Source organism: Bipolaris oryzae, assembly GCF_000523455.1.
Source record: "Bipolaris oryzae ATCC 44560 unplaced genomic scaffold scaffold_81, whole genome shotgun sequence".
NCBI lineage: Eukaryota > Fungi > Ascomycota > Dothideomycetes > Pleosporales > Pleosporaceae > Bipolaris > Bipolaris oryzae.
This window is the reverse complement of record NW_006911357.1, coordinates 50,983-68,166: the sequence shown is the minus strand read 5'-3', so window position 1 is coordinate 68,166 and position 17,184 is coordinate 50,983. Positions and strand designations below refer to the sequence as shown.

At 51.6% G+C, this 17,184-nt stretch overlaps 6 protein-coding genes across 6 annotated transcripts; 3 read left to right on the top strand and 3 right to left on the bottom strand.

The window, feature by feature from the left end:
- Positions 1–206: 206 nt before the first annotated feature.
- Positions 207–849, top strand: COCMIDRAFT_37509 (uncharacterized protein; the record flags this gene model as incomplete). The annotated part of the gene is made up of 2 exons (XM_007690604.1): positions 207–706; positions 753–849. 2 exons carry the CDS (start codon positions 207–209, stop codon positions 847–849), a joined length of 597 nt encoding a protein of 198 aa, XP_007688794.1.
- A 2,022-nt stretch (positions 850–2,871) lies between these two features.
- COCMIDRAFT_6024 (uncharacterized protein) lies at positions 2,872–3,467 on the top strand (the record flags this gene model as incomplete). Its single annotated transcript, XM_007690580.1, has 2 exons — positions 2,872–2,932; positions 3,121–3,467. 2 exons carry the CDS (start codon positions 2,872–2,874, stop codon positions 3,465–3,467), a joined length of 408 nt encoding a protein of 135 aa, XP_007688770.1.
- Positions 3,468–4,853: 1,386 nt separating this feature from the next.
- Positions 4,854–6,317, top strand: COCMIDRAFT_37507 (uncharacterized protein; the record flags this gene model as incomplete). Its single annotated transcript, XM_007690603.1, has 3 exons — positions 4,854–4,869; positions 5,084–5,461; positions 5,575–6,317. The coding sequence occupies 3 exons, from the start codon at positions 4,854–4,856 to the stop codon at positions 6,315–6,317; spliced, it is 1,137 nt and encodes a 378-aa protein (XP_007688793.1).
- Positions 6,318–6,424: 107 nt separating this feature from the next.
- Positions 6,425–10,894, bottom strand: COCMIDRAFT_97608 (uncharacterized protein; the record flags this gene model as incomplete). Its single annotated transcript, XM_007690616.1, has 2 exons — positions 6,425–10,719; positions 10,783–10,894. The coding sequence occupies 2 exons, from the start codon at positions 10,892–10,894 to the stop codon at positions 6,425–6,427; spliced, it is 4,407 nt and encodes a 1,468-aa protein (XP_007688806.1).
- Positions 10,895–11,239: 345 nt separating this feature from the next.
- Positions 11,240–12,541, bottom strand: COCMIDRAFT_97533 (uncharacterized protein; the record flags this gene model as incomplete). The annotated part of the gene is made up of 3 exons (XM_007690615.1): positions 11,240–11,380; positions 11,431–11,825; positions 11,926–12,541. 3 exons carry the CDS (start codon positions 12,539–12,541, stop codon positions 11,240–11,242), a joined length of 1,152 nt encoding a protein of 383 aa, XP_007688805.1.
- A 2,658-nt stretch (positions 12,542–15,199) lies between these two features.
- Positions 15,200–16,952, bottom strand: COCMIDRAFT_97534 (uncharacterized protein; the record flags this gene model as incomplete). The annotated part of the gene is made up of 6 exons (XM_007690614.1): positions 15,200–16,032; positions 16,084–16,317; positions 16,365–16,419; positions 16,477–16,677; positions 16,745–16,778; positions 16,837–16,952. 6 exons carry the CDS (start codon positions 16,950–16,952, stop codon positions 15,200–15,202), a joined length of 1,473 nt encoding a protein of 490 aa, XP_007688804.1.
- Between the last annotated feature and the right edge of the window lie 232 nt (positions 16,953–17,184).

Below are 17,184 nucleotides of genomic sequence, written 5' to 3'. Positions count from 1 at the left end.
ACAACAACAACAATCACAACCATGCTCTTCGCCACAAACAAGCCCAAGATGCCCGATGGCAGCGGCCCCCCTGGAGACGGTGGCAGTAAGTTGCATCCGCACCCCCCCCCCCTTCCAAAAAATAAAATAAAAGTCCTTCGTGGTCCTCTAGTTGCTGTGACTGACATGGTGCCTCAGGAAAACCAATTCCCCATTGGGAAAAATGAATGGATGGCTGCGCCACCATACCCAATCAACTCCCCCAATCACCCTGCACCTCAGCACGCCCACCATACGTTTTGTCTCAGCAAGCGACTTCCATTTCCTCGTCACCACCACCACCACTACCACCACCACCATCTTGTTGCGCGCGCTTTTGCGGTTTGCAGGGCATTCCGCTAGTCCGCCCTGGATGCGTAACTCACGACGACATGGTCCTCCGGGGCGCAGCACTTGGCCGCCCAATCCGGAAAGTGCTGCTTCTGCTGCTGTTACGGGCTGTGTCAGGGTCCGGTGACCGAATCCGCCGCCTTTGCAGCAACTCAACTCGAAACTCGCTCTTGGTCGCTCGCCGGAGCACTTGGGGGCTGCCCGCTCCCTACTTATCAACGGGGCCAAACTCGCAGAGTGCCTCGAGTCTGCCGTGTCTGCCACGGCTCAGTGGCTTTGCTGCGGCTGTGCACCATTTGGGGGCCGCCGCTTGCACCAGCCCAGGCAACGAACCTTGGTTCACCATTCACACGCTCCACCGAGCGCCCTTTTCTGCCTGCGAGTATTGCCTTAGCACACAATGCGCACTTCGACGCCGGCGCTTTTGCGCAGCACTCCCGGTCGACTAATCCAGTCACCCTCGGTGTGACTGCATTCTGAGTCTTCCAGAAGGCCGCTACTCGACCTTGCAGCCTGGTGGTCGCCTTGTTCGTCAGGGCACCCGCCAATCACCGCCCGCCCTGCCTTCCGCACAGGGCACAGTCTATCGTCCTTCCCAAGTCCAATTCCATCACCTGGGGCGGAATACCATATGGTCCTCTGCGTCACCGCCTGGAGAAGGCAGTCATTGCCTGTTTTTGTAGGCAGCTGGTTTTATGGCAGGCCTCAGGATTTCCTTAGCTTTATATACTCTCTGTACATCCTCTAGACTGTATCTTATTACTACCACCATCACATCACTACAATACAAACATTAATACTACACACACTTTACTGAGCATCACACTCAAATTTGAACACACACACACACACACACACACACACACACACACACGCATGCAAATCAGCACTACCACCACACCCATCATCACTATGAGACTTGATATGCAAACTCTCAACCTCGCCTACGGCGACCCCCAACCCAGAGACGGAGGAGCTCCTCACCCAGGTGCTCGACTAAGACAATCTTCGGCAATGCTGTGCTCCATGGCCGGCGACGGCCCTCAGCCACGAGATGGTGGTTAAATGACCCCAATGTCCTCGCATCCAAGTACGTCCGGCCTTTTAGCACCATCATCACCACCAACGCATTCTAACATGCTTCAGTTTACACATCCAATTGGACCATCCGATTCCATTGCATTCGTCAATGGCACCGCGCCGGCGTAAAAAGACTTGTCGACCAACACCTCTTACACGCACTGTACAACAACAACAACATTTTTTTTCTTGTCATTTGAGCGATTAGATTTCCGGCAACGGCCTGTCACACCACCCTGTACATTGGAATACATTTTCGGCGTTTGGGCTTTCCTTGTTGTCTTTTGCGAAACACAGACGCCAGGGTATATTTGGGTATTTGAAGCAGTCTCTTTTGGGATGCATAGACGGCGTTATAATATGAAGAAGCGAGGGCGATCATCTCGCATGAGAAATGCACCGCCAAGATTTTAGCCGGATTGATTGGCAGTTTCATCAAGTTTGGAGAAGCGTTTTTTCATAGACTGTACTATAGCTTCCAGTGTCGTTTGCCGAATAGTTCAAGAACGGTTTGCGTAAACGCTAGAACAATACAAAACATAAAGTTTGAAACATGCTACTGCCGATCGTGTTGAAACTTTGCGCCCCGGGAGAACATGTAACGCGTCACGGTCTGAAGAATAAGAATACAAATACACGTTGCGCAATGGAGCTGTCAAGTTTGAGGTGGTGGAGGAGAAGTGGAACCTTTGGCGCATCGTTCTCGTACTCGTTCCCCCCCACGCTGCCGCCTGCGACCTCGGCAAAGATGGTAATGGCATTACACGCCCACCTGCGTACGTACACTACTTACATGCATGCTGGTTGCGTCACGCGCTGGCACTCAAGATAACATGTACTCGCAATCATGCCAACGTCAAAAACCCTAGTGCACCCTGATTTTTCTTTGTACCAAAGAAGCGCTCTCCTCTATCCCCATTCGCTTGGTTTTGGAGCCGTGTCACCTCATGGCAGACTACAGCATTCCCCCGCCTGCGTCCTGTCGACCCCGCCCCATGAATTAAAAATTTAGTCACAGAAACTCCAAAAAAGAGTCACGCACGCACAAAGCATGGAAGGTTCAACAGGTCAGAGGGCAAGGCACCGCCAAATCACACACGGTTGAGCACCCTTTGGCGCGTCGTGCCCAGGCCCGACAAGGCTACTGGTGCTAACGACAATGGTGCTTGAGAAAATATGGTCCTCCTGGCGCGAACCGGACCAGCGCCCTCGAAAAGTCTTGATTCGACTGCCCGGCTTTACTGCTTGCAAAAGAAGCCAAGCGAGTGTGTAATATAAGACGTGCTAGGTGGCTTCTATCGCCTCATCCCTTGGGTCTTTGTTGATTTCCTTTTCTCTGCGCCAGTCGCTACCTCGTCATCTTGCGACCTCCAATTCTACCTACGGACTCTCTCTCTCTCTCTGACCGAATTGTCCCTGATCATGGCAACTCGACCGACGGATAACCACCAGCGCGTGGCCTCACACGGACGCGGAGGTGCTGGTAAGTTACTTGCATTCTCCTGAGTCTTTGATAAGCACAATTTCGCAGCGTCAGCTTGACGGACTGCTGAGTGTGAGAATTTTTACAAACAGCGCATCCAGGCTCTAGTCAGTGTGGAAGCCTGGTCGTATGCGGGCTGTCGCTTGCTGCATAGGAGTTTTCTTGTTGCCTGTACTGACCCCTACCAGGCAACATTGCAAAAGACGACCCAACAAACTATCCCAAGCCAGAAGACCTCGTTACACCGACACTCAAGGGCGATACCTACACCACCGGTCGAGGCGGAACTGGAAATATGGCTCGCAACGACCCCGAGCGCCCCGAGATTGCGCGTGCTGCTCAAGACGTCGAGGGCTCACCACAGCCAGAGACTGCAGGCCCCAAACACTACGGCCGAGGAGGTGCAGCCAACGTCATCAGCAATGACGCATCTGCGCCGGGGAAGAGCGACGAAGCTAAACACGACGACAACGGTGCTGCAAAGGGTCTCTTGGGCAAGGGCAAGGATCTCTTGCATAAGCTGGGAAAGAAATAGACTTTTTTACCAAATGCCGCAGTCAGCGTCAATTGCGTGTCCCCGGGGACTTCAACTGCGGCTTTTGTTTGTTGACTTTTTGCATTTCACAATATACCCAGGGGGTTTTGGCTATTCTCGATAAGTAATAGATGGGTTAAGAAAAGGAGTTCTGCTTTAGTTATTACCCCGAACGATCTGCAAATCGCCTCACTATCGAAGCACGATCGATGAATACATGAACGTGTTATCTGTTTGCTATGTCACGACAGATGTTTCTTTTTTTGTTCTAAACCTTCCAAAAGTCCACATAATACATAGTACACGGATACCCTTTTTTTATTCACGGAGGACCCACTTATGCATATTTGAATCGTGTTTGCATCGGCATGCTACTATTTTTGAGATGCAAGCCTAAGTCTAGGGATCTTGGGGCCACGGCCCCCCTCAAGACCAAGGGCGAGGGCGCGGGGAGGCGGGGATTCATGACGCTTTACCCACTGTGGAGCAATAAATCCTACGCACTACCTTACGCATGCGCCGCCTTCATCCACTACACACTGCGTTATTAATGAATCGTCCTGTTTAATATGCCATCTGTCCACTTATAGTATCAATGCGTATTATACACTCATAAATTACCGAGTCGTACGAATACAACTGCCTGGACCAGCAACCCCCCCTTCTGCAGAGCGCTAGTGCCTGCACGGTATATCTCTACAGTCGTCCAAGCGCGCTCAACTCCGATGGCCAACGATATGCTATACCAATCTGGAAGTTTCGTCATTGGCGTAAGGATCACCTGGTAGATCCAACCACTCAGCCAAGGGTCTCTTCGGCAAAGTGCCGTGGCTGCAGATGGCGGCGTCCGCCCCAAAGCATGTTCGAAAGAAGCTGTGCAAATATCGTACACTATTCACAAGTTACAAGTTGAGAAATACGCCCAAAGAGCACTGACAAGTGCTTTATTCAAGGGTCCTTCCTCCCCGTAACCTGCTCTAGCCTTCTTTTCAACCCTCCCCGCGGTGTGCGAGTAGCTTGCATTGCCGTTTTTGGTAGTTCGACTGTCCACACACACGCATGTCCACACACCCACTTTACATTCAACCCGCCCATCGGTCAATGTCTGCTCTACACCCCCCCCTCCTCCGCCCGTGCATCAGGATCAGGATTCATGAAAGCAAGGACGCGTCTGCCCACCCAGTCGCTCTTCTCCGAAAAATGCAGCGGCGGCATATGTACAAAGTCTTGGATTACGTCCCACCCGTCTTCTGGCCTGAGGGGGGACATGTACAGTTCATGTAGGTGTGGTTCGGTTTTGCCACAATACTTACGCCTTGCCCCACAACGTGGTCTGTCCCAATTGGCTTGATACAGCGATTCTACTCCTGCGCCTGCAAGATCTCCATGGCTACAACAGCCGGTGGGATGGATAATGGTGGTAGTGATGGTAGTAGTGATGGTGGGGAGAGTGCTTGTAGTTGTGGCGCCTTCCGTCTATTGCTTTTCTGCACATGGTATATACGTTTCCATTTTCTGCGACCACTTGCATTCGTGAATTATATACTGTATTCGAGTTTATTTGGAGTATCTTGACTGTAAATTTCCTAAGCAAACCATGTCGACTGCAACAACAGCAGAAATGGAATCTGAAACCTGGGTTCACTACCATGACGGCGGCGTACCGGGTCGACGGCGCGTACTCAAGGGAGCCGAAGCAAAGGAAACATTCAGCGCACTACCCAAGATTGACTTTCAGCGGATATACTCGGACAATATTGAAGATAGAAAAGAGCTGGCCAAGGAAGTAGGCGCTGCTTGTCGAGACGTTGGCTTCTTCTACGCAGTAAACCATGGCGTAGACGAAGAAGTATTAGAGGATACTTTTGCCGCATTAGAAAAATACTTTGCCCTCCCCACCGACGTCAAAATGGAAACCCATAATCAAAAGACGGAGAAATTCAGAGGCTACGAGGCGTTCTTGGAGGGAAAACTAGATCCCAGTACACGAGGTGGTAAGTATACATACACACACACACACATACATACACACTTTTCCCATTCCCATTCCCATACTACCCACTACATTCATATACACACCAGATCCTCACACTAATATACACAATAGATCTCAAAGAAGGCTTCCTAATGGGCGAAGACTTCACCGACCCAGAACAACTCTCCCTCCTAACCTCGACGCCCTCTCCCAGCGCCCAAACCCCACGCAACCAATGGCCCACCCACCCCTCCGCTCTCTTCTGGCGACCCGCCCTCTACCGCTACTACCGCGCCATGTTCACCTTCAGCAAGCGCCTGCTACGCATCTTCGCCCTCGCCCTCTCCCTCCCGGAGACGCACTTTGACAAGATAACCTCGCACCCCATGACCAACGTCCGCGCCGTCCACTACCCGCCGCAGCAACGCGCCTCGGACGTCGGCATAGGCGCCCACACGGACTTTTGCTGGTTCACCCTCGTCTGCCAATCCCCGACTTCCTACCCGGCCCTCGAGGTGCTGAATGCCAATGGCGGCTGGGTCCCCGTGCACTACGAACCGCGTGCGTTTGTGGTGAATATTGCCGATTTCTTGAAATTGGTGACGGGCGCAACGTGGCAGAGTACTGTGCATCGGGTGCGCAATATCGGGGGCGAGGAGAGGTATAGTGTGCCGTTTTTCTTCAGTCCGAATGAGGATGCTCGAGTAGGGGTTTTGCCGCATTTGCGGAAGGAAGGAGGCCAAGGGGATGATAGGGAGTGGGGGGTTGGAGAGTATTTTCAGATGAGGTTGGGGATTGATCGGACAACGCATTTGGAGGGTAAGGATGAGGAAGAGGAAGGGAAAGGGGAGGGGAAGGGAGAGGAATGTCCGTGATGGGATGTGATGAATTAGATCTTGTACGTATGACAACATGTAAGAATTATCGCTAAGAAAACGCCATATCAAATATATATCATACTCGGTTTGATACTCAATCTCAATCAAGCATGTCCATTCCTCCTCTTCGCCTCTTCAAGCGCCATACGCAATCGTTCTTCCTTTCCATTATCTCCGTTTCCCTTGTGCATTTTACTCTCAACCAACGCCTTAATCGCCGCCTCATCGCTTTCCAACACCCCTACTCTCCTCGTATACTCATCCACCAACTTCTTCTCTGCCTCCTTCTTCTCAGCCTGCAACTCGCGCACCCGCTCCGATCCGCGCTTATCGCTTTCAGCCTGCGCGATGGCAGCGTCTGCGGTGGCGCTATTGAGTTCGATTTCGAGGTCGTTGAAGAGAGAAAGCAGTGCCTTTGAAGAGTGCTTGAGGGATTCGAGGGTAGACTGGGCGTGGGAAAGGGTATCTGTGTCACTGGTGCTGTCGTCTAGGCGCTTAATAGCAGCGAGGATGTTGTCGATCTCGTTATGTTCGGTGCTCAGAGCATCAACAACGATGTCTTCTACAAAGTTGACGAGGTGGCTAATACGTCTTTCCTTTTCACGCTTGGCGCTGAGAACAGCCTGTTTCTCTGCGGCTTCGAAATGCTTCTCTAGGTCTTTCATTGCGCTGATTTTGCCGGCGGCGTAGAGGGGCTGGATCTCAGTTTTCTTGTAGAGGCGGTCGCGTTCGGCGACGATGCGAACGATGCCTTCGTGTCGCTTTTCGGCTTGCTTGTGTATGTCTTTCAGGAACTCGAGACAGTCTTCGGTGCTGGGGGGATCGCCACCTTCGAGACTCTTGACGCCAGACACAGACGTTTGGAGGAAATGCTGGGCCTCGTCGTATATATCCATCAGCTGCCTTATTTCTGCCTGAAGTCCATTGTAGACTGGGTTGAACACGGTCTCCATGTAGCTCTTGTATTCCTCCTGTACCTCTTGTGTTTTGAGCTCTACCTCCTTTTTCTTGAATTCCTCTTCCAATTGTTTCATTTCCGCATACGAGATCTCATCATTGTTGAACAAGTCGTCGTTATGCTCCTCGTTCTCTTCCTGGCGCTTTCGACGTGCATCATCGTTTTTTCGCCGGGTGAGAGATGTTGTCTTTTCCCATGTACCCGTAAGCTCTTCCATCTTGACCAGCCCGTTTCCTACATCTAATAGTCTGGCTCTGAGCTTCTGTATTTGACGGTTAGGTTCACTCTCAAGCTGTCGTGGCAGAAGTCTGACGAGGTATTTGTTCGGATCATTTTCGTGAGGAGGTACAACTGAGGTTGGGCCATGTGATTTTATATTCAACGGAGGAATAGAGTTGTCGCTCTCACTATGGGGGGAATTGTTTACAGGTGCATGAGTATCCGGCCCACCCGCTCCAAAGAAGATCTCATCATGACCCTTGTGAAGGCCTGATGACGAAGCTCCGCTTGGTGTATTCATGAAGGACATCGTTTGTCTATGTCGCAAGGGCGGGGGGTCTTCAGGGTTTCTGTTCGGCGGCACGTAGGCTTTATATTGTGATTGTAATGGTTCTTCAGGATGAGACTGAATCGGTGTTTTGTTCATGTCATCATCGATTGAGCTCGTTGGGGTCAGAATAGTGGTAGATTGCACAGAAGGCGCAGTTTGGGGCTGCATCTGCGTAATATCCATGAGAGGTAATGTTGGTTTCCGCGATATGATGGGCCTTCCACCTGGACTGTAATCATAGTCATCATGTTGCGCCACGTCCGGCAGAACTTGCACTTTCAGATCCCGTTTTGCACCAGAGCTATTGGAGTTATTGTGAGATTCCGAATCTTGCTCAGGATGTATCGAAGCAACCGGTTCGACTGCTGAAACTTGAGGCGGAGCGTCGAAAAGTGGGATTCCTCTGAAGCCCGCCTCCGCTTTCACAAAAGTCTTGAATATCTTAATCTTTTCCTGGACCTGTGGCTCCATTGCCTCGCCACGAAGCATAGCAATGTACCTTTCTAACGAGCCTACATACCACGGATCAAGGTCTGGAATGAGATCTGCTGCAGTTGGCTTCGGCAGCTCCTTCGTCTTTTCGTCTTCGAGTTGGCGTCTCAGCTCGGCAATAGTGTTGTCGCGCTCTTCGAGGTTATTCTCCTTCCCTTCCATATCTTCTTTCAGTCTGTCGATAGTGAGACCTTTCTCTTTGACCACGGCCTCGGAATTAGCACTAGCTTGGTCTGCTGTCAACCTCATGTTCTCAAGTTGCGCTAACAGAACATCCCTCTCACCCGCCGCGTGGCTATTCGCGGCCTCGAATTCAGATTCGAATTTCTCTCTTTCAGCCTTGAAGACCTCAGACTCGGTGCGGCGTTGATCAATCTGCTGTTGTAACTCTCCCCTCAATTGATCAATGAGTTCGTCTTTTGCCTTGAGTTCGGCAGCATAAGCGGGAGTAACAGAGCCCGCCATACCACCTGTTTGCGATTCGTAGAAGAATTTTGATTGAGCTGAGGTACGCTGATTTGAGGGCGACGATGCTCCTGCGAGCTGATCTCGAGGATGCCGTGTACCCTCTGTGGGCTTAGGGGTAGTTCTCAAGGGCGCCACGATCGCATCTTCTACGACGAACCCCTCAGGTGTGGAACTTGACGAACGCCGTTCGCTAGAATGTGCCACGACGGAAGGAGGTGTAGGCATGTATCTGTCTACTGAATCACTTGATCCTGGGTGTGTGGGGTATATTGCAGGACTTGGGAAGCCGTGTGTTGACGGAGGGGATGGAACGTGGGCTGGCAGTTCAATGCTATCTGGCTGGGCAATCTCAGTCCCTTTTCTCTCCGGCTTTGTACGAAAAAGGTCTTCGTCGTCAATCTCCTCACTGCCACCCAAGTGCTCCCAGTCCGAAGGGCCGCCAGCAGCCAATGCACTGAATGTTGATTTGTCGTCACGTAGTGGAGGCGGCGTTGAAAATTTTTGTATGGTAGGTTTTGGAGACGCTGTTTTGTTTTCGGCACGTTGGGCACAATATTTGGCGAAAGCAACGGAATTTATCGAGTCGGCACGGCTGAAGCGCGGATTTTGCCCAGGGGGGTAGCTGAGACTGGGCCGATTGGATATTGGAGATACTGGCTGACTGTTTGGACGTGATTCATAGGGGCTTGATGAGGCAAGATTAATTTGGTTAGATAAATTGGGCTCCTGAGCGGCTTGGTTTGGCACATGAGAATACTGCTGGTTGAGATTTGGAGCTTGGGTTGGCTGTGGTGTTTGTGGAGTTTCATAAGATGTTTGTGCAATGTGATGGTTGTAAGCTTGATCTGGAGGCGGCGGGGCTTGCCACTGATTTTGAGGCTGTGTTTGCTGTGGAAAGGAATTGGCCTGCTGGTCATAAGAAGTTTGTCCATACGTCGGCGGGTGTGATTGCTGATGATATTGACTTGGCGGATGCTGTGTCTGCGCAAATGACTGTTGCTGCTGCTGGCCAGGAGGGACGGTTTGGCCTTGATATGGTTGCTGTTGGTAGCCATGCTGCTGTGGTGGGAACTGAGTTGGTGTTTGTTGCGATTGTACAGGTGTCTGTGCTTGATGTCCGTAGTGATGGTACTGGGGTTGCTGGTTTTGCGCAGCTTGTCCCGTCTGCTGTCCAACGCGCGGCGGAAGCGGTGGAGGCTGCCCTGCTTGATAGGAAGGCTGCGTACTCTGGTTTCCCTGAACATAAGGATTCTGATCAACAGCCGGCCTCGTGTAAGTGAATTGGTTTGTGTCTCCCTGGAGCGGTTGTTGTTGTGCCTGCTGCCATGTTGGGGCATTCGGCGGAGGAGGGCCATGAATACTATTTGCTAGATTCGCATTAGGTGACATGTACTCTTGTGCGCCTGTTCCATGCATAGATTGAGGGGCATATGATGACGGCTGTTCGTTTGGAATGACATTTGCATGGGCTTGCTGAGAAGCCACGGGTGGAGCATTTGGGGTTGAGGGTGTCTGAATTGTACCATATATCGAACTTGGTCTTCCCGCATGCGGTGGCGGAGGAGCTACATAGGGGTATGTCTGCTGTAGAGGGCCCTGATTGTTGTATCCTCCTTGTTGGGGCTGAGGTGTGAAGTTGGCATGCTGCTGAGGCTGCTGGGCCCAATTTTGCTGCTGCTGCTGCTGCTCTTGTCGTTGCATTGCCGCCGCAAAGCCGTATGGTTTCGGGGGAGGAGGGGGAGGCACATCTTGTTGCTGAGCGTACGACTGCCGCTGTGGGCCTGATATCGTCCCATATGTACCCGGATTGTATCCCCCCATAGTCTGCGGCTGCGATTGGTTCCATGGGCTCGACGTCTGAGTTGGCGTGGGCGTGGACGGAGTCCATTGACCGTGCGGTTGGGGAGCAACAGACTGGTATCCTTGCGAAGCTGCGGGAGCATCTGTTAGCTCTTGCTATAGGTGTTTGGTAGCTTCAGTCTGCATGTGCATACCTCCATAGCCCGGCGGGGGCGGCGGTACTGGCGGGGGCGCGCTCTGCTGGCCTGCGAAGCCCGTCGCGCTTCCTGGCTGTTGGTAGCCCGGTGCTTGTCCGTAGTTCTGCATGGCGGTGTCTTCACCGAAATGTCGCGCTTCAACGAGAGCTGAGGGGTCTGCGTGTATGATTAAGCTCGCGACAAGTGTAGCACACAAAGGAGCACACGGGAGGTACTAGCAATGGATCACAAAGACAGTTGACAACGATGAGATGGCATTAATGGGTCGGGTAGATACAGAAAAGCAAAACGACAGGTTCTCCAAATCCGTGCTTCGTATGCATGAGGCGCAAGGCCGCCTACTAGAGTTAAAATGTACGCAAAGTGGCATGGTGTCGCAGCCACGACATGTGGTTCGCTCGGCCTCAGCCTTGCCGCTTTTGGCACTACCATTAATACTCACAGCCCCCACCCCTCAGCCGCACTTCTGGCGCCGCTGCTCAGCAATGTATGCAAGAACATACTCTATATCTTTTGCGGTCGCCACCAGAGTCTCTTTCTCCTGCACGCTTTTCGGCGCAATGCGTGTCAGACCCCCAGCCGTACTCAAAGTCATCTGTGCCGAGTTAGCACAATGTTTGCACCAAGTTAGTTTGTGAAACCCACCATGTCCCAACGATGATCACCAAGGCTGTCAACATCAGATTGTGGCCTCCTTGGTGCTGAAGTCAGCCGTTCCAGCGAAGCGTACTTCCCCTCTGTCAACTTCTTTCCTTGATGCGGTAACCGCTTGTCAACAGACTTTGAACCCGGTTTCTCATGTCTCTGCGGAATCTGATAGGTTCTTGATGATCCTATTTTCTTCACATGGCTTCTTTGCACTATCATGCTGTCATTAAAGGACTCAAAGTCAATCGGCAGCTGAACAGTCGAGGATCGAGCGAGCTCAGACGGGCTCTCGGCATGATTGGTTTGTGTAGTGACAACCAGCACATGGAAGACACGGTCTTGCAAAAGATCGCGGCCAGCAACCTTTGGCATTTCGTGAAAATTCTGAAAGACTGTATTGTGTTAGCAAAGCTCTTACGACCATACGCAGGTCCAGTGAATTGGCAACAAGGCCAGCAAGGCCTATATACCCTACTGTCAGGTGTAACTTACTAGACATCTCTACATTATGTATTCTTTGCCCATGTTTTGATGCACGCAAAGCAGTGAGCAAGTCTTCTCGATCCCACGTCAGAAGTTCAACAGCATCAAAGACACTAGGCGTATAAACATATTCGTTGCGACTATGTTCTCGTGCAAGCAAGTACGCCAATTCGGAAAACTTGACATGCGAATCACTGTGAGTGGATGTTCGGGCTAGCCAGCGCTCTTGATTGATTGTAAGGATACGTTTCTTGACTGAGATGGGAACTGGAAGTTCCTTGTTATCTCCAGTGGCGTTTAGTGGAGGCATCAGCACATTCCCACTCCGGGGACTCCAGATTCCACATTCTTTCGGATCCTTGTCAAAATCAACTTGCTCGATTTCAGTAAAGAGACGGTTGAAAAACTCGACCAAACTCGTCCTATGGTCTGACGCCGCATTTTCGTACAAGGGATGGTAGGGTAGATCTAGCTTCTCCAAGCGCTTAAGACCCAAATATCGTCGTATGACTGAGTGCGGTACTGTGACGCTTGTAGCGGCCACGGGCGCATGGCTGGTATCAGCATCTACTGCGGAATGGTCTGGGGACGCCACTGGCTCGGATTGGGCGGGATTGGTAGACATGCCGAAGCGCTCCCTGCTCGAATTCTGGGCAGCGGAGCGGAGTCTTGGATATGCACAAGGCTGCAATGGGAAATCAAGGCGTTATGCTAGGCACAGCTGCCTTGCAGCGTTCAAGGCCGCGGACGCTTCGATACCAGTCTAGACCTCCGTGGTACGATGCGTCATGTGACAGAGAGAACAGCGACCAGGACTACCAATCACAATAAATCAGTGTGGCGTATACGGGTTCTTTCCATGCACACCTACAGATCTATTAGTCAAGCCCTTGATTCGCGCGTTCCTAAACGATTGGCAGCTGACGCGGATAATAAAGCCGATATGGCGATTTCAGCTTAGAAAAAAAAACACCAGCAAGGCAATACGTATCTGCAAGGCTTACGACGTGCTCAGATGATTGACCGTAGTATTGACAATAGGATTGAAGCTGCGACGCTTGAGCCAGGATGATGGCTAGCGTACAAATAATATGGAGATGGCTGTGATTGGCTGATTTTTAGTTGTGCGACACCTGACAGCGTATCTTTTGGAAAGGAGTGGGTGCACATCGAACGTCAAAGACAGAAACGAGAGCATGATTTGGGCATCTCGATTCGAGCGGCGAGATGGCCATCACGATGAGAAACGTGATTTAGGGAGTGCGGTGTGATTGTGAGCTTGCGGTCTAGATTACTCAACAGTGTGAGCCATGACTTGGTTGTGCCACAACCATGCCCACTAGTACACATTACAAAGATAAGTCGGATTATGAGTTCCCGTAGTTGGGCTTTCCCATGAGCTGTACATGGAGTGGTTTGAAGCACATGGGGTATTCCTAGAGTAGAAAGCTGGAGAAGAGAAAACGGACAACTGAGGCCGCCTCTGAGTGATTGATGGAGTGCAACATGATAGCCCTGACCCGAGGGAAAAGAATACGACATTGGGGTGCGTGAGCCGTCGCCGCTGTGTAAAGTAGACTAACACTAAGGTCGAATGCCGGGTGCCGAGCAGGAGGCTGACGCTCCGCGGAAGCCAGGGACACGGAACCTGTACAGTGGACCCTCACTGAAGCCGCATGAACGCTGCACGGCTACCAACGCGTGGACATTGAGTATCTATCTCCTTAGCTGCTGCTTGTTGAAACCCTGGTTCGGAAGGATTTTCGCGCCGTACGATTAGCCAGCCATAGGAGTGCTGAAAGGCCGTCTATTCGCTGGGATTGTTCATCGGTATTGATTGACACAACGACATGACACTGCTCCACAAGCCTGCATGTATCCTGGTCCAGAACCATCCATGCACAGGGCTTGAGCGCGGCCAGATCCCAATCAACATGGGAAATGTCCATCTTCAGCATCCGAGGCCTGATGCTAATGCTGCAATCAGCTGAGGAATTCCCCCCAGTGGCTGTGGTAGGTCAATGGGCAAAGCAATTTGGCCATGATGCCCCGCATGCATGGCGTCGCGTCTTGGGCGGGAGCCAGTGCCAGCATCAGATGCACCCACACGCGACGCGATCAAGGATAGATATCATTTGATGCCTGGGGTTGAAAAGAGGGGCCAACGAGGGTCTTTTGCTGTGCCGAAGCTTCTGGTGTGTGTGCGTGAGTGGGGAGAGTGGGAAGGGGTGGAGGGGAACATCATCTAGCGACCGACTCGATGGCGCCTTGTCGATCGTTGCGACCACATGTGCTCGACATTGAAAGGGTACCGACTAATGATACTGGTTCCCGACTGCCTTTGGACCCGCGACTTCACGTGACGCACAGACGGCATCCTGGTAATCGATCCACGATCGGCATGTCAAATCTCCCATGCTGGCTGACCTAGCAAACATGTGAAATCCACCCAATCTGCCATGCGATTCTCGTGACTGAAACATGCGCAAATGCAGTCTCCATGCTGGCACCACAGGCTAAACTATCCATCAAGATCCGCTCCATCTGGGCCGGGTCCCCCAGTGGCAAGCTAGCCAAGTGCGTAAGCCAATCTATTGCCAGGCTTCATTTGTCACGCCATGTGGCACGCTTACTTACCAAAGACCTTGTTTTCCAAGCACGGCTTATTACACCTACATACATGGCTCTCTCAGCCAACCCGTTACGTTGTGCCAATGATTCGGGCAAGACCATCTATGTATGTATGTATGTATGTACATGTACATTTCATATCTGTGTACATATGTACAAACTCCGCGCGATCCGCCAACTTGATACAGAACTAGCTGCGCCGCGGGTCACTTTTCCGTCGTGGTATACTTCGTCAAATCCAAAACTCCTTGGGGCGCTAGCATGTCCAAAATGACTGCCTTGAGGCGACGTCCCTCCACATGTGCCCATCCTCTCCTCTTCTAAACCGGCCCATCCGTCCAAAATCTTACCCTTTACACGCGAGATAAATCTTCCTTTTCCCCATATGCTTACTGAGTGTCCAGAAAGCAAACTTATTGCGTCAGGGGTATCTTCTTGTAATATCAAATAACATAAGTATGAAAACGTAAAGCGTATCCGCTAATGGTTGCTTGGTCCGTGTGCCACGAGCCTAAACAATTCCCAACTTGACCAACTACGCGAGCCGTTGCAAATCTTAGTCCAGCAGGTCATGCAGTGCCTACTGGTTGAGGCACTAAGTAACCCATAATTGTGTGTCGTGTGTACCGTGGCGTGGTCGTCAAATTAACAATCAAGGCGATCCCGCGTTGACCGCCGCATCCTCATCCGCTACCCTCGCCGCCAACTCTCCTGCTCTTACTAGGACCGCTAGTGGACCCTGTGTGCGGTAGTCATGCGAGTGGTGAGGGTAATGCGACGCCGCCATATGTGTCATGGGCCGGTCTAGTGGCGAAGGTGAAGGTCCTATGCTTGGGATTGGCTGGGGAAGCATACGCATCGTTTTGCTAGGGTCGGCAGGTAAGGCTTGTTCAGGATAGCTTGGTGTGTGCACCCCTTGGCCACTGTGGCTGCTTTCCGAGGACAAAGTCGTGTCCTCGTGACTGAGACGTGGAAGACGAGTGGTGTCTCGCGGTCCTCGGCGAGAGGGAAATTCTGCTGGCCCTTGATAATGAGATGGGTATGTGTATGAGGGTGGTGGTGGCGTTGATGAAGATTGGTGGTTGTTGTCCTGGTTGAATGCAGACTGTTGGTATGAATTCGAGTCGTATGGAATCCTAGTATCCCGTACGGAACTGGTCGCAGCTGGCTCAAAAATGCCGTCTCTTGCTATGACTGCGGAACGTGGAGACGCGGAAATTGGCGAGAACTGCTCCCCTGATCGGGGAGAATTGAAACCAGAAAGCGAGCGATTGGTCGGCGATGTGGGTTTGGAGGCATAGGTAGGACCTGCAGGAAGACGCGAAGGGCCAGGGGGTTGATTAGGATCCGACTTTTGTTGCGCAAGCGTATTGCTATCTGGCTGTGTGAAACTTGATCTTCTGTTTGCTGCTTGCTCATTTTGTTCATTGCTACCCGCCCGGGTTGAAGTGCTTGTCTCTGTATCCAGTTTTGAACGCTTGCCTTCTGCATATGTTAATACTCCATCGTCTCGGATATTTAGCGCAAATGATGTACCTTTTGTTGGAACTGAGTGCTTCGCTTTGAAATCTTCAAGATACTTCTGGTAGGCTTCATACTGCGGTGTTTTCTTGTATTCGGCCAATTCCGCATAGTACTTTTCCTTGGCGCCATTGGCTTGTCGTTCGCAGCCTTCGCGCTCTTCCGCAGGCAGAACTTGCCATTTCTCGCCAACCACCTTGGCAATCTCTGTGAAGGATAGATCTTGTCCCTTTAGGGACTCCCTCACCTCTGTAATTGGGTTAGCCATGGTCGCAGTGTGTTGAGGTGACACTCACGATTCGAGAAAATGACATAAGCAGATGGTGGGCGTTCTGGAGCATGTTCATCGGGCTGTATAAAGTTAGGAGAGTGCATAAGTGGTTTACATGGTAGAAGTTTCAAACAAACCTTTGGATGTCGTCGGTATTTCCGCTTGGCACCTGTTACACCAGAAGAAGGATTGCTTGACTCCGGTTGTTTGCTTTTGCTTTCAGGTCCTGAATCGTCACTTCGATACGAGCCTGCGGTGCTTCCCGCTCTGGGAAGATTAATAGGAAGTGGCTTCTCTGATGACTGTCCGCGCGATTCGGCAATGGCCCGTTGTAGTTTCTTTATTAAAAAAAAGGATTAACGACACTAAACATGACAGAGCAATACGAACAATGTGTATACATACCCGTCGATGACCAAGTTTTACGTTGAGGGAGCTCCTGCGCCGTTGTAAGCAAGGGTCTGTTGAGGGAGGAAGCAGGCGGAGGGTAAACGTACAGGTCGGATTCTGTAATGTCGAGCACTGTCTCCCAGGAGTCAAAGCCTTCGGCCACGAACACTTGGTGGTACTGGGACAGACCCAATCGCGCCAAACGGTCTTTCAAGTCGCTCATGTAGGAAGGCGTGGGCGCGACCGCGTAAGTAAATGTAGTGTAGCGACCGAGTGTGGAGAGACGTGGTGGTCAAAAAGGTTGGATAAGCCTGCAGGATTAGGCGACTAGTGGCAATGGTATTGAGGATCGGGCGTGATCGATAGAGGTCGAGTATGGCGAGACTAGTGTACAGGGATGAAAAAGGAAATGGCCGGGTGTTGCTTGAGCCAGCGTGATTGGTGCAGCGGCGGGG